The following is a 14526-nucleotide window of genomic DNA, read 5'->3' on the forward strand; positions in this document are numbered from 1 at the left end:
GAGGCTGAGGCGGGTGGATCACAAGGTCAGGAGATCGCGACCATCCTGGCTAACACGGTGAAACCTCGTCTCTATTAAAATACAAAAAATTAGCTGGGCGTGGTGGCAGGTGCCTGTAGTCCCAGCTACTCGGGAGGCTGAGGCAGGAGAATGGCGTGAACCTGGGAGGCGGAGCTTGCAGTGAGCAGAGACTGCGCCACTGCACTCCAGCCTGGGTGACAGAGTGAGACTCCGTCTCAAAAAAACAAAACAAAACAAAATTTTATTTCTAAATAAAGTTTTATTGGAACATATCCATGTTCACTCATTTATGTATTGTCTATGGCTGCTCTTACACTACAATGGCAGAGTTAAAATGTATAGTTGTGACCAGGCACAGTGGCTCACACCTATAATCCCAGCACTTTGGGAGGCCGAGGCAGGTGGATCACCTGAGGTCAGGAGTTCAAGACTGGCCTGACCAACATGGCGAAACCCTGTCTCTACTAAAAATACAAAAATTAGCCAGGCATGGTGGTGCATGCCTGTAATCCCAGCTACTCGGGAGGCTGAGGCATGAGAATGGCTTGAACCCAGGAGGTGGAGGTTGCAGTGAGCCAAGATCGTACTACTGCACTCCAACCTGGGTGACAGAACAAGACTCCCACAAAGCTGAAATGTTTATTTACTATCTAGCGCTCTACAGAGTACATTTGCTGACTCCTGGACTAAAGTCTTCCTCTGAGGAAGGGGTCAGGAGGGAGAAAAGGACTCAACAGGTCATTTCTTGAAGCCATTCCTCCCAGAAGTTCATTTAGAAACCTTCACTGTCATTTTTTGTTTTGTTGTTTTGTTTGCTTTGTTTTAATGAAACCAAGTAGCAGAGAAAAAAAAATACTATTTAGCAGAAAAAAGTTGGCCTTTGTTTTGCTCCACCTTCTTCTACCTTCTAATTCATTTCAGGCCCTTCTCAACTGCCCTTTAGGGGTGGTGCCACTGTCTCCTCTCTGTGTGTGTGGGGGGATGAGGTGCCTGCAGAGCATCATTTGGGGATATTGGCAAGAGGAGCTGGACGCCAATATTAAGAGAGCATTTTGGTTAATGTGTTACCTGTTTTCTGATGTTGATTTTGCAGTAAAGACAATGTTTCATACTTAGGCGTATTGCCTGCAGAAGCAGACAGCTTCTCATAGCCCAAGCCCGGGCCTCACCACTGTTGTGCTCAACATGAGGCCTCCCTCTCTATGCCACCCCTGACCTGACTATTTATTTTTCACTCAAGGTGCGCTAGTCTTTGCAGAGACAAGCTGGCTCACAGCTTCCCCTTTCCCTTTCTGACTGCTTAGAAGAAAGGATGCCCCCACCAGCAATGTGTCACTCAGGTTTCCTTGCATGCAAGCAACAGAAGACCCACTCTTTTGTTGGAGCAAAAGGGGAATTAATTGAAATGCTATAGAGCAGCTCATGGAGGAAAAGGAAACACTGACAAGCCAGACTTTGGAAAGGCCAAGAACCAGAGTAGCTCTGGGCACCCAAAGAATGGAAACGGGGGTAGACTTTTCAGGGTGCCTTTGTGTCCCCCATCACCTCAGATGCAGCTGGGGCAATTCTTCCTGAAGGCATCCCTGACCCCGTCCCCCTCCCTGCCTTTGATTGTCATTAATTTTGGCCTGAATTCTCTACTGGACTGGGGCCCTTCAAGGGAAAGTATCTTGTCATGCTCATCTGGGTAACCCCAATGCTTAGCAGAGCTGTGTTTGTAACAGATGGTTAGTAAAAGTTTATTGAATGCATGAGTCACTTCTCGTCTGTCATTGTGTGGAGAGTGCAGGATTAAATCCTTCAGGTGTCTTTTCTAGCTGTAGCCCTGGTCTCAGTTTACTTTCTCCATTGTTTTTGTTTGTTTGTTTTGTTTTGTTTGTTTGGAGACAGGGTCTTATGCTGTCTCCCAGGCTAGAGTGCAGTAATGCAATTACGGCTCACTGCAGCCTTGACCTCCTGGGCTCGAGTGATCCTCCTGCCTCGGTTTTCCAAAGTGCTGGGATTACCAGCTTGAGACTCCACAGCTGGCCAGTTTTCTCAATTTTAATGCAAGAATAGCAATCCCTCCCTAAGGGAACGAGTGCAGGAAGGAAGTGAGAGAGTGCTGTGCAGGTGCTGAATGTGCAGCGGGTGCTGGATGGTCGTGGTAGCTAGTGCTTTCCCACGCGTTGTCTGTTAACACTCACAATAAAGTTAAGGGTAGATATGACTGCCCACTTTTTGCACATGGGGCTATGGAGACCAAAGAGTTTCAGCAACTTGCATTCATGTCCTTAAGCTCATTTCATGAGTGAGCTTGAATTTCAGCACAGCAATGTGACTCCAGAGTCCATATATATATATATTTTATTTTACTTTTTTTTTTTTTTTGAGACAAGGTCTTGCTCTGTTGCTCAGGCTGGAGTGCAGTGGTGCTATCTTGGCTCATTGCAGCTTCTGCCTCCTGGGTTCAAGTGATTCTCATGCTTCAGCTCCGGAGTAGCTAGGATTACAGGCACCCACCACCACATCCAATTAATTTTTGTATTTTTAGTAGAGATGAGGTTTCACTATGTTGGTCAGGCTGATCTTGAACTCCTGACCTGGTGATCCACCCGCCTCAGCCTCCCAAAGTGCTGGGATTACAGGCATGAGCCACCGCCCCCAGCCCAGAGTCCATATTCTTATCTACTGTCAGTGTGCACCAGCTGCTTTCCTTCCTTGCACACGGGGCACAATTGGTTCCTGGATTTGGGCGAGGTCGCCCATCCTGCCATGTTTTTCCTTGTTCCTCCTGCACAGGTGAATTCCAGCTGCTGTAGAAACAACACAGGGAGAAGCCCTGGTCCTGCAACAACAGCACTGATAAAAAAAAAAAAAAATTATTTAACTTCCTGGATGGCAGGTGTCTCAGGGCTTCCTCGGGACAAAGGTGGCTGATGCGGAAGCCTGAGCAGCCTGCCATGCTGTCAGCATAGACTGCGTGGTACAGATGCTGGTGGCACCATAATCTCATTTGATCTATTTCGGGAGGCAGTCAAGTGGATGAGAAAGCCCTTGGCTCCTCGGTGGAGAGAGCTAATCAGTCTGATATCTGCCTGGGTCTGTCACTCTGCCCGTGCACCACTGTGTAGCATTTAAAGAGAGAGACTTGGTGTGGAAAGTCTAAACACCCAGTCCTAGGATTTTCAGTAAGAGTTTAGATGAAGGATTTTGCCTTTGAACAGCAAACCAGGAGTGAATGATGCTAAAAGCAACAGAAGGAGAATCATGGAAAGCCACGACGGTGTGCACGTGGACACTGACAAAGATCATGGCTGGACATTTGTGTCCTAGGGTGTGGGCATGAAGCGAAGAATTACAGGTTGTCTACACCCAGTCATGGTTGTAGGCAGGCAATTATGCCCAGAGAGTGTGTATGTGGGTCATAAGAAGAAATGTCCCTGCACCGCCTCCGAGGAGGGAAGTATCATTGGCAATTATCCAGACATAAGAACACAGGCAGTGGGGTCTCAATCCTGGCCCTCTTTGGTGTGTTACGTGGGCCTGTTCCCATGCAGACAGGCTTCCAGCTGGGCCTTTGGAAAGCAGGCTAAGATTGCTGGAAAATGTGACCATTGGCATCTGCACGATGGCATCTGTGATGGGGTGCTTCGTTCCAGGGCACCTTGTCTATCTTCTGAGATGCTATTACCTTGTGCCTACAAGGTGTACCTTCTGCTTGTGAGGCGAGAGGTCCCAGGCTGAGGGAAGGGGCTCAGAGCTTCTGTGGGGTCGTACGGCAGCTCTGGGCTTGTTGGTGGAACTTGGCTTGCCTTGACCCTTAGATAAATCTGAATCCTTGAGGGGAGCGGGTGGGTGGGACGGGTGCACGGGTGCACATTCTTTCCTGGCCTCCAAGCCTGCGTCACCTGCTGTTTTTCATGTTTTTTTGTGTGTTGTTCCCAAGCCAGCCCCTAAGATTTGCAGGGCCTGGGGCGAGAGTACACATGGAGCCTTCATTCCATCATCTAAGGTTATAAATCAACTAGGATAGGTCCCATCTTCCTACCCTGACAAAAGTACCTTCACAATGTCATGGAAGGCCAGGTTCAAGTTTAGAATTTTCTGACTCCTCGGAGTTCTGCCTGGGAACTTGGGGAGTCGGAGAGCCCGCCCCAGCCCTCGGCCTGTCCTCTTCTCATCCCTGGCTCTGTTTTACTCCCATAAGTCCTAGCTTGGTCCAGAGCCCTGCAAACAGCTTGCCTCAGGTCTGTTGTGTGTGTGTGTGTGTGTGTGTGTGTGTGTGTGTAGACTTAGCCTATTTACTATCCAGTTAGGGAATAACAATCCATGTACAAGTTATTGTCAGATAAAAGATCAATACAACAAGACATGTAAAGACGAAGAGCGTGTGTATGTATGTGTGGGCTGGGGGGGCATGCCGTGTTAAGTTGCACATCTGCTGGAGTCAGATCATGGATAGTGTTGAATTACAGGCTGCAGAGCTGGGACTGAGCATGATGAGGTGGGGGTTTCCGAAGGTTCTGAGCGAAGAGGAATGAAATCGCAGCTGAACAGGAAGGAGACCAGTCAGGCAACAGCGTGGAGGAGTGGGGATGTGTCAGGAGGCTATGACAATAACCGCAAATGTCTCTGTTTTGCAGGAAGTGATGTTCTGCAATGGATCGTCCAGCGGCTTTGGATCTCCAGTCTGGGTGAGAGCTCATCTGGCGCTCAGTTATCCAGGACAGCTGTGTGTACAGCACCATGGGAGAAACTAAATAGAGACTTAGCCTGTGTTTCTAAGAAATTTACAATTTAATTGGAGAGACATGACCTTCGTGTGTAAAACTACCAGAAGCAAAAGCAAAGGCAGGATGATTTGGGGACAAAAGAGTTATTTTGTACAAAATATTTAGAGCATAAATAACAGGGATAAGTGGGGAGGACTCAGTCAAGAAAGTCCTGGAGGGGGTGCTGTGTATAGCTGGTCTTGAAAGAAGTGATGCTTGTGAATTGGTGAAGAGGAGCTCTGAGGGTCTTCCTATAAGGGGACACTAGCAAGAGCAATGGTTTAGAAATGGAATGAGCGGAAAGTGGAGGAGTGACAAGGGAGATTGACAGTCATGGCTCCAGATGGCTATGGAGGGTGGCAGAGGGATGGAAGAGCACCTGGAGATCTGGGAGACAGGCAATAGGAAGCCACAGGCAATTTTTGAGCATGGCAATGTGCATGATAATCGTATTTCAGCTAGGGTGCCTGGCAGTGTCAGGCCTCTGAGCCCAAGCTAAGCCATCATATTCCCTGTGGCCTTTACGTATACATCCAGATGGCCTGAAGTGAACTGAAGAATCACAAAAGAAGTGATATTTAAATGGCCTGTTCCTGCCTTAACTGATGACATTCCACCACAAAAGAAGTGAAAATGGCCAGTCCTTGCCTTAACTGATGGCATTACCTTGTGAAATTCCTTCTCCTGGCTCATCCTGGCTCAAAAAGCTCCCCCACTGAGCACCTTGTGACCCGCCCCCACTCCTGCCCGCCAAAGAACAACCCCCCTTTTCCTTTACCTACCCAAATCTTATAAAACGGCCCCATCCCTATCTCCTTTCGCTGACTCTCTTTTCAGACTCAGCCCACCTGCACCCAGATGAAATAAACAGCCTTGCTGCTCACACAAAGCCTGTTTGGTGGTCTCTTCACACGGACACGAGTGAAAGGCAGCAATTTAGAAGATGGATTGGAGCAGAAAGAAACTGGAGAGTAGATTTCACACTAGAAAATAGGCTGTTGGTACAATGAAGCATACAACTTTAGGACATGGTCTTTGATGGAGGGAGCGAGACCTGGAGAGGGAGGGCTGGGGAGGAAGTCTTCCCACACCTTGGAGGCTGAGCTATGGGATGGGGAGATGGGTTGGGTCCTTGGGCTGGGGGGTCCTGCAGGAATGAAGGGATGGAATCCTCTCCAGAGGATGGAAGGATATCTGCTTTCATTGATGCTTTGGAGAAAGAACCAAGGAAGTTTGTCCTTTAATTGATATAATTGATAAACAAGGCTGTGCTTCCAAATAAACTGGAGCAGGGTGGGATTTAAAGTGAAGTGGGAAGGAGAGGAAGGGTCTGGATCTGAGATGCAGGCAGAGGTGAGCTTGGGATAGAAGTTGGCAATAAACATGATGCTCCTTGCTCATTCTTTGAGTGACAAAGTGTCTGTTGGTCCAACAGAGTCATTTTCTTCCCAGTCCTGTGACCTTTCCCAGACCCAAAGGGCCTATAGAGGCTTCTCTAGGCCTTCCTTAACCATCACCCGCTGCAGCAGACCATGTGTGGTTTCTGTTAACATCCAGATTTCCTAGTTCCCATCTAGACTTATTGAGTTGTCATTCCTGGGGATAAGACCTGGGAGGTCCTCCTTTTAGTGTGCAACCCAGCTGATGCTTGTCCACAGCCAGGTTCAGGAACCAGTGTCCTCACTGCTCATGAGATGCAGTGCTGTTAGGAGGGGGCACCTTTCCTGGAGTTTGGGGTGCCGTGGGGGCCGGCAATGAGCTCCTGTCTCAGCCCTGCTCTTAACATCCATGTCTGAACTGCTTTTCCCAGAGGCACAGAACTTGGGCAACTTTATTGTCAGGTATGGCTACATTTACCCTCTGCAAGACCCCAAGAATCTCATTCTCAAGCCTGATGGCAGCCTCTACCGATTTCAGGTGAGTCTTGGCCTTGACCTTGGCTGTTCATATGGGGTTGATCTCATTTGAAAAGGTCGGGTTCATAGTTTCACAGATCAGGACTTCAGAAACGGTGGAGGGGGCTAAGGTGGTTCGATTTCTTTAGTCACAGGGTTGGGGTCCATTGAGTCACAATCCAGTTTTAAAGCGTGGTTTCCCTGGTTTCTTTTGCAGACACCGTATTTCTGGCCCACCCAGCAGTGGCCAGCTGAAGATACTGATTACGGTAAATACTTCAGCCCCAACTATGCCTTTGGTAGTGCTTAACATGCTGCTTATTTACTTGCTGCATTTTGGTGACATTTGTCTTGCTGTCAGACATTTGTCTTGCTGTCATCACGACCTTTCTGTTAGTCCACATCTGCACTGGGAGTGTCCCCAGGGGCAAGGGACTGGGTGTGCTGAGCGTTCTCTCCCCAACTCGGAGCACAGCAGCCTCAGGCTTAGGGAGGCTGCAGATGGGGTTTTGAAAGTTGATGATGGTAAATGTCATTGCTTTCTTTTCCAGCCATCTATCTGGCCAAGCGAAATATCAAGAAGAAAGGGATTTTGGAAGAATATGAAAAGGTATGGAGGTGCTTTTAAGTAGAGGTTATTATAATTGAGTGGAAGATAGTTTTGAGCTGTACTTTCCTCATTCCCACATCACTGCATTCATGTGCGCCCTCATGATCCATCCATCCAGCCAGCTATCCATCCATTTACTAATTAGAAGCACTAGCTGAAGTAAATTCTTTCCCATGTCTAACTTCAGTTTCTCTTGCTGTAATTTAAGCCCTTGCCTCAGTGGCTACTGGGCATACGGTGGCTACTCGCTTCCTTTTGCCATCCCCAAACAATGTGACATAATTAATATGTACCCTTGGACAATGCTTGGTTAACAGATTTGAACTTGAATTTTTTTTTTTTTTGAAACAAGATCTTGCTCTGTTGCCCGGGCTGAAGTACAGTGGCATGATCTCAGCTCACTGCAACCTCCACCTCCCAGGTTCAAGTGATTCTCCTGCCTTAGCCTCCCGAGTAGCTGGGATTACAGGCGTGTGCCACCACGCCTGGCTAATTTTTGTATTTTTAATAGAGATGAGGTTTCACCATGTTGGCCAGGCTAGTCTCGAACTTCTGACCTCAAGTGATCTGCCTGCCTCGGCCTCTCAAAGTGCTGGGATTACAGGTATGAGCCATCATGCCTGGCCCGAACTTCAATTTATGATGGGAAAACAATAGGACTGTATAGAATTTTGTTTTAGGCTGGGTGAGTCCAATTTCCCAAAGAACACATGCTAGCCCTCAAAAGGCTAAAATTTCTGGGTGGAGGGTTAAAATCTTGCTGTGTTTTTATTTTCATTCATTTATTTATTTTTTTGAGACAACATCTTGCTCCATCACCCAGGCTGGAGTGTAGTGGTGCAGTCTCGGCTCACTGCAACTTCTGTCTCCTGGGCTGAAGCCTCAGCCTCCCAAGCAGCTGGGACTACATGGGCATGCCACCATACCTGGCTAATTTTTGTATTTTTTGTAGAGACAGGGAGCCCAGGCTAGTCTCAGACTCCTGGGCTCAAGTGTTCCACCCACCTCAGCCTCCCGAAGTGCTGGGATTACAGGCATGAGCCACGATGCTAGGCCATGTGTTTTTATTCTTACAAATATGTTTTCAGAAAGGCCAGTTTATCTTTGGTTTATCTTAGAGTTTATCTTTGTGAATTTGTAATGCTCTGTTGTTGAATAGTGAGTTTCCAGGTTGGGTGCGGTGGCTCACACCTGTAATTCCAGCATTTTGGGAGGCCAAGATGGGAGGATCACTTGAGGCCAGAAGTTCAAGACCAGCCTGGCAACATAGCGAGACTCTATCTCTACAAAAGATTAAAAAATTAGCCAGGTGTGATGGCGTGCACAGGTAGTCCTAGCTACTGAGGCAGGAGAATGGCTTGAGGCCAGGAGTTTGAGGCTGCAGTGAGCTATGATTGTGCCACTGCATTCCAGCCTGGGCAAAAGAGTGAGACCCTGTCTCAGAAAAAAAAAAAAAATTGATGTTTAAATTCTTTTTAATCTCTGATGCTCTATTCCTAATCAGATTCGGGATACATTTATTTATTTATATATTTATTTATTTATTTATTTAAGACAGAGTTTCACTCTGTCGCCCAGGCTGGAGTGCAGTAGCATGATCTTGGCTCACTGCAAGTTCTGCCTCCTGGGTTCACGCCATTCTCCTGCCTCAGCCTCCCGAGTTGCTGGGACTACAGGCACCCGCCACCACGCCTGGCTAATTTTTTGTGTTTTTTTTAGTAGAGACGGGGTTTCACCATGTTAGCCACGATGGTCTTGATTTCCTGACCTTGTGATCTGCCTGCTTTGGCCTCCCAAAGTGCTGGGATTATAGGCGTGAGCCACCACGCCTGGCCGGGATACATTTATTTTTACAAAAGCAAAGAAAATCAATAAAACTGAGGCTTCTTGTGAAAGTGTTTTGAGAATTCAGCTGCTCCTTGAGTGAACACCATGGTAAAACCAGCTCAGACACCATCGGGCTGGGTCCCTGGTTGCCATGAGCCAGGGGTGTGCCCTTGTTGACTTAGAGTTTGTTGCCCTGCGGCACATGGCATATGTCTTGGGGCTTACTGTTCTCATTTTGTTTTTCTTCTCTAGGAAAATTACAATTTCTTGAACCAAAAAATGAACTATAAGTGGGACTTTGTCATTATGCAGGCCAAAGAGCAGTACAGGTGAGTGAAAGGAGACCGTGCTTGTCCTCTTGGTGTCTTTCCTCCCTCTCTTCCTTCTTTGTTTCTTTTTATTTATTTTATTTTTTATTTTTATTATTTTTTTTGAGACAGAGTCTTGCTCTATCGCCCTGCCTGGAGTGCAGTGGTGTGATCTCGGCTCACTGCAACCTCCGCCTCCTGGGTTCAAGTGATTCTCCTGCCTTCCCTCCCAAGTAGCTGAGATTACAGGCGCCCAGCACCATGCCTGGCTAATTTTTATTTATTATTATTATTATTTGTATTTTTAGTAGAGACGGGGTTTCACCATGTTGGCCAGGCTGGTCTCAAACTCCTGACCTCGTGATCGGCCTGCCTCAGTCTCCCAAAGTGCTGGGATTATAGGCGTGAACCACTGCGCCTGGACTCTTTCCTTTTATTAAAATAAACTTGTTTTTGAGCATTTATGTGCCTAATACTGGGCTGCGCAGGGAGAATAAAAAGACACAGTCTCATAGGTCAGGCAGATGAAAGAATAGGCTATGGTGCTGCTGTGAGATGAGGGCCACCTGGCTGGGGTTTTCAGAAGGAATTGTAGAAATGGCATTGAACCTGGGGAATGCATAGGAGGGGTCCAGGTGAAGGATGGCAGTTGTGGAGGAAGAGGAGAGGTGTGGTGAGAGGAAGGGGCTCTCAGCAGGCAGAACCAGAGGCTGGAGGTAGGAGTGTGCCCACTGCAAGCAGTTCCTTGCAGCTGCATCTGAGAGTGCAAAGTGTGGAACTGGCAGAAGTTAGGAAGATGTGAACTAGAGATGTTAGCAAGAGCGGATCATGAGAGGGCTTTGTGCTGAGGGCCACAGGAAGCCATAGAATGATGTTTAAGCAGGGAAGGGATACACAGTGATCAGATTCTCGTGTTAGAACCACGCCTCGCTCACTTGCATTTGCCTGTTGCCATATCAGAACTGGAACTGGAAGTCCCCTCCAGGGCTCTGCCTTAACGAGAGCCAGATGCAGATATTGGGGACAGTGAGTGGTAGGGAGAAGGTGTCGTCAGGACAAGGTTAGGCTATCATAACAAACAGCCCCCAACTCTCAGGGGCTGGAAACTACAAGGTCCATTTCTTGCGGGTGCTCCTCATCCACCGTGGGGCATCTGGGGCTCTGACATGCTTTCCCCACCTTCAGGACCCATATGCAGAAGAAGCAGCACCATCTGGCTTTGTGCGTTGCTTAGCAGGGACAGGGATTTCCTGTGTGTATCAGAGCAGCCGTGTCATCCTGCTCATGAGTCACTAGGCAAAGCAGGTCAATGTCAAAGGTTGGTGGGTGGGGACATAGAATCCTACTAGGTGCCTGAGAAGAGGGGCAGCTGGGAACATCTGGTGACCCGCACCAGTGATTACCAAAACCAATGATCCCCCCAGTCCAGCCTCACTCACTGTGACAGTCTCGGATCTAGGAAGGTCTAGACTTGCTGGTGCTCAGCTGGGCTGGATGGGGAAGACCTGATTCTCACCCAGCAGCCTAGGTATCGGAGTAGTGATGAACACTGTTTACGGGAGAGCTGGTCTGGGAAAAATAGATTCTTATGGCGGAACAGCTTTATTGCCCTCCGTGGGGGGAAAATATGTTCTTAGGGTTTAGAATCAGGTAGAACATCAGTGAGAGAGCCGCCACTGCTCGTTAGCCACAAACATGTTTCTACCTGGGCACATTTAAGGTGACACAACATGGGTTATCTTTAATCACTTATATTTGTCCATAAGGCTTCATTTGGTGAGTTCTTGGGTACTGTCTCACTTTATGTTGGTGTGGGGAAATACTTAGCATAGTAATTATTGTCACCTTTCATTTCTACAAATGGGGATACTGAGGCTTAGGGAGGTGAAAATTACTTAGCTGAGGTCACTTGGTGAGATAATGGTAGATCTTGGGCTGATATTACTTAATTCTATTTGTTGCACCAGTTTTGAGTTTCTGATGGGTTCCAGCACTGGGCTGGGCTCCAGGGACACAGAGATGGGTAAGATGTGCCCCTCTCTGTCAGCCCCTGCATCCCTTCCTTCTCCTGTCTGCTCTGAGCAGGCAGGACTATCCCAGCAACCCACAGGACTATGAACCCTGACATCTGCTTTCCTGGGAGCTCTGAGTGCTCTTGAAGCTCGGAGCTGTTCTCAGTGATCCCTGCAGGTCCACCACCAAGGCCTTGGCCTCAGCTGCGATATAACTCTGTGCTGCCCAGATCCTGGGACATTCCCCTCTTTCATTCTTCCAGGTGCCTTGGAATGAGCGATTCCTAAAAGGCTTGCTCCATTTGAGATGGCTTTTTCCCACTTATTTTATGGCTTAAAGGCTGCCTCTGATTTCAGATTTAGGGTCTCAGCACAAAACGAGGTTGACCATGTAGGTTGGCCCATAAAGTAGTCATTTGGTTATGCTGAGTCCTATCTTCCAAATTCCACACTCAGCACCCAGCCACCTACTCAAGATCTCACGTTGCTGTCAAACCTCAAACTTACCTTGTCCATATTCAAATATGTCTTTCCCTCACTCTCCAAACCTCTTCCTCCAGTATCACCCATATCAGTACCTCTACTGCCCTTACCCTGGTTGAACCAAACTTACTGTCACCTGAACCATGGCAACAACCTCCCAACTGGCCTCTCTGCTCCCAATTTGCCCCCATGTTTGAAACACAGATAAGATCACCTCAATCCATCTTCTCTAGCTATTAGGGAGAACATTCACTTCCAATGTCACTTCCTCAAAGAGGTTTTTCTGATTAGCTGTTACTGCATTCAGATCATCCTAAATTTAGTGGCTCAAAACAACAATAATTATTTATTATGTGTCCTGATTTCTATAGGTTAGGGATTTGGGAAGGTCTTGGCCGATCAATTCTGACTCAGAGTCTCTTGAGTGGTTGCTGTCAGATGGCTGGAGCTGGGGGTCTGGAGCAACTGGGGGCTGGCTGGCATTTCCTACTCTCTTCTTGTAGCCTCTTGTGTGGTCTAGCTTGAGCTTCCTCACAGCATGGAGGCATCAGGGAGGGTTGTTAGATTGCTTACAGGTGTTTGGGGACTTCAAGACCACATATTCCAGTAAGGAGGGTGAATGCTGTCCCACCTTGTATGGCCCAGCCTCAGAAATTACAGTGCCATGCCTGGCATCCCATGTTGATAGAAACCATCACAAAATCCCATCTGGCTTCAAGGGGAGGAGACATAGACACATCTGTCAATGGAAAGAGTGTCAAAGAATTGTAGACATATTTAAAAATCACCACAGAGGCCATCCCTGATGCTACATGATAGTACTCTGAATGTTTCCTTTTGGCAAATAATGCAATTTGCAATTCTGTATTGATTCTTTGACTGTGTGTGTGATGTTTAGCTCAAAAGCTACCCAAGGGCAGGGACTATGTTTGGTTCACCTAGACTCCCAGTGCTTGGAATATACTGGAAGATCAATGAGTACATGAATGAACGAATGAATGAATGAATAATTAAGCAAATGCTGTTGCTAAAAAAATCACAAACTAAAGTAATTCCTAGGTTACTAACTCTCTTGCATTCCATTTATCATGACTCTCCTCTAATAACATCTGTTACAGAAAAGCAGAAGAGCAAAGCCGGAAAGGACCCGTGGGGTAAATCAGAGAGTGACTCTATTTGCTAGGCTTTCCAGCATTGTGGAAACTCCTCAATGCCTCAGGCCAGATGTGGCCCATGCTCCTGAGGTCAGGGGCTAGTTAACATGGTAGAAAATCCAGTTAGGCTGTCAGGGGGAAGTTTGAAAACAATGTTTATATTTAATTTCCAGAGGAGGCTGATGGGACACCCAAATGGAATGGCGCTGTTCACCCATCTGGCTCCCTAAGTGTTATGATGTTTTTCACAGTACGTTAACGGGGAGATGAATCCGCCGACTCTGTCTCACAGAGGGCATGTGCGTCATCCCACGTTGCCTGGGAAAACAAGCATTAACAAGTGTGAGCGCGGGTCGCTGTGGAAATGGTACAGAAGGGGGCCCACGGCAGGATCATTAGTGTTACTTTGCCCCTGGAGGAAGAAGGCCCTGCATAATTTCCCATCCAGAGTGGGAAAGGGAGAGAGACTGAGAGATAAAAAGGAAAATAAACAGCCTTTTTTTTTTTTTTTTTCCTGAGATAGAGTTTTGCTCTTGTTGCCCAGGCTGGAGTGCAGTGGTGCCATCTCGGCTCACTGCAACCTCTGCCTCCCAGGTTCAAATGTTTCTCCTGCCTCAGCCTCCTGAGTAGCTGGGATTACAGGTGCGTGCCACCATGCCCAGAACATTTTTATATTTTTAGTAGAGATGGGGTTTCACCATGTTGATCAGGCTGGTCTCGAACTCCTGACCTCAAGTGATCTGCCCACTCAGCCTCCCAAAGTGCTGTGATTACAGGCATAAACCACTGCGCCAGGTCATAAATAGCCTTTTATAGCAATAAGGTGTGCTCAGAAAAAGCCCCAACGTGGCATGAACTCTTTGCAGTGCCAGAGTAGAAGTCACAGGCACGGAGGAGAGAGGACTCCCCAAGCCAGCATCTTCCTCGTCACCAATACCCACAGGTGGTTGCCTGCCTGTCCAGACGTTGACTATGTTGTTTGCCCAAACAGGGAAAAGTTAAGAAGCCAGGAGGTCAAATGTCGACCCGGAAGGTCACCCATGCACGCTGCTCTCCAATGTTGAATTTGGTGGAGTTGGTTTGATTTAGGGCTAGTGGCGGCAGTGTGATCTCAGTGCAGCACTGTGCTGTCCAGGGGAGTTAGACCCTGGCCAGACTCCAAAGTGCAAGTGCCACTTCTGCCAACTGCTGGCAGTGTGACCCTGGTGGGCAGGTGGGGCATTCACCCCCTCTTTGTTTCAGTGCCCTGAACTTTGAAGTGAGAAAAGGCCACTGGGAGGATGAAGTGGGATTAAAAGAATTAATACGTGTCAAAGTGGTTAGAAGGGTGCTAGTACTTAAGTGTGATGTCAGTGCTTGCTGTGTTCATTACTATTATGGTATATGTGAATTACTTGGGCAGGTTGGGAGAGGGGTCTAGGTCATCAGGAATGGGGGGCATCACTAATCAAAAGACACAAAG

General features: G+C 47.7%; 1 protein-coding gene across 2 annotated transcripts in view; it reads left to right on the forward strand.

Moving 5' to 3' along the window:
• Positions 1-14526, forward strand: part of RGS9 (regulator of G protein signaling 9) — a 90272-nt gene that overhangs the window by 16372 nt on the left and 59374 nt on the right. For both annotated transcript variants that reach the window (XM_002827735.4, XM_009251962.4), the window contains exons 3-7: positions 4647-4697; positions 6586-6692; positions 6888-6939; positions 7222-7280; positions 9360-9436. In XM_002827735.4, coding sequence (XP_002827781.4) covers positions 4647-4697; positions 6586-6692; positions 6888-6939; positions 7222-7280; positions 9360-9436 — 346 coding nt within the window. The remainder of the gene's footprint in view (positions 1-4646; positions 4698-6585; positions 6693-6887; positions 6940-7221; positions 7281-9359; positions 9437-14526) is intronic.

The sequence above is a fragment of the Pongo abelii genome, chromosome 19 (genome assembly GCF_028885655.2).
Source record: "Pongo abelii isolate AG06213 chromosome 19, NHGRI_mPonAbe1-v2.0_pri, whole genome shotgun sequence".
Classification (NCBI taxonomy): domain Eukaryota; kingdom Metazoa; phylum Chordata; class Mammalia; order Primates; family Hominidae; genus Pongo; species Pongo abelii.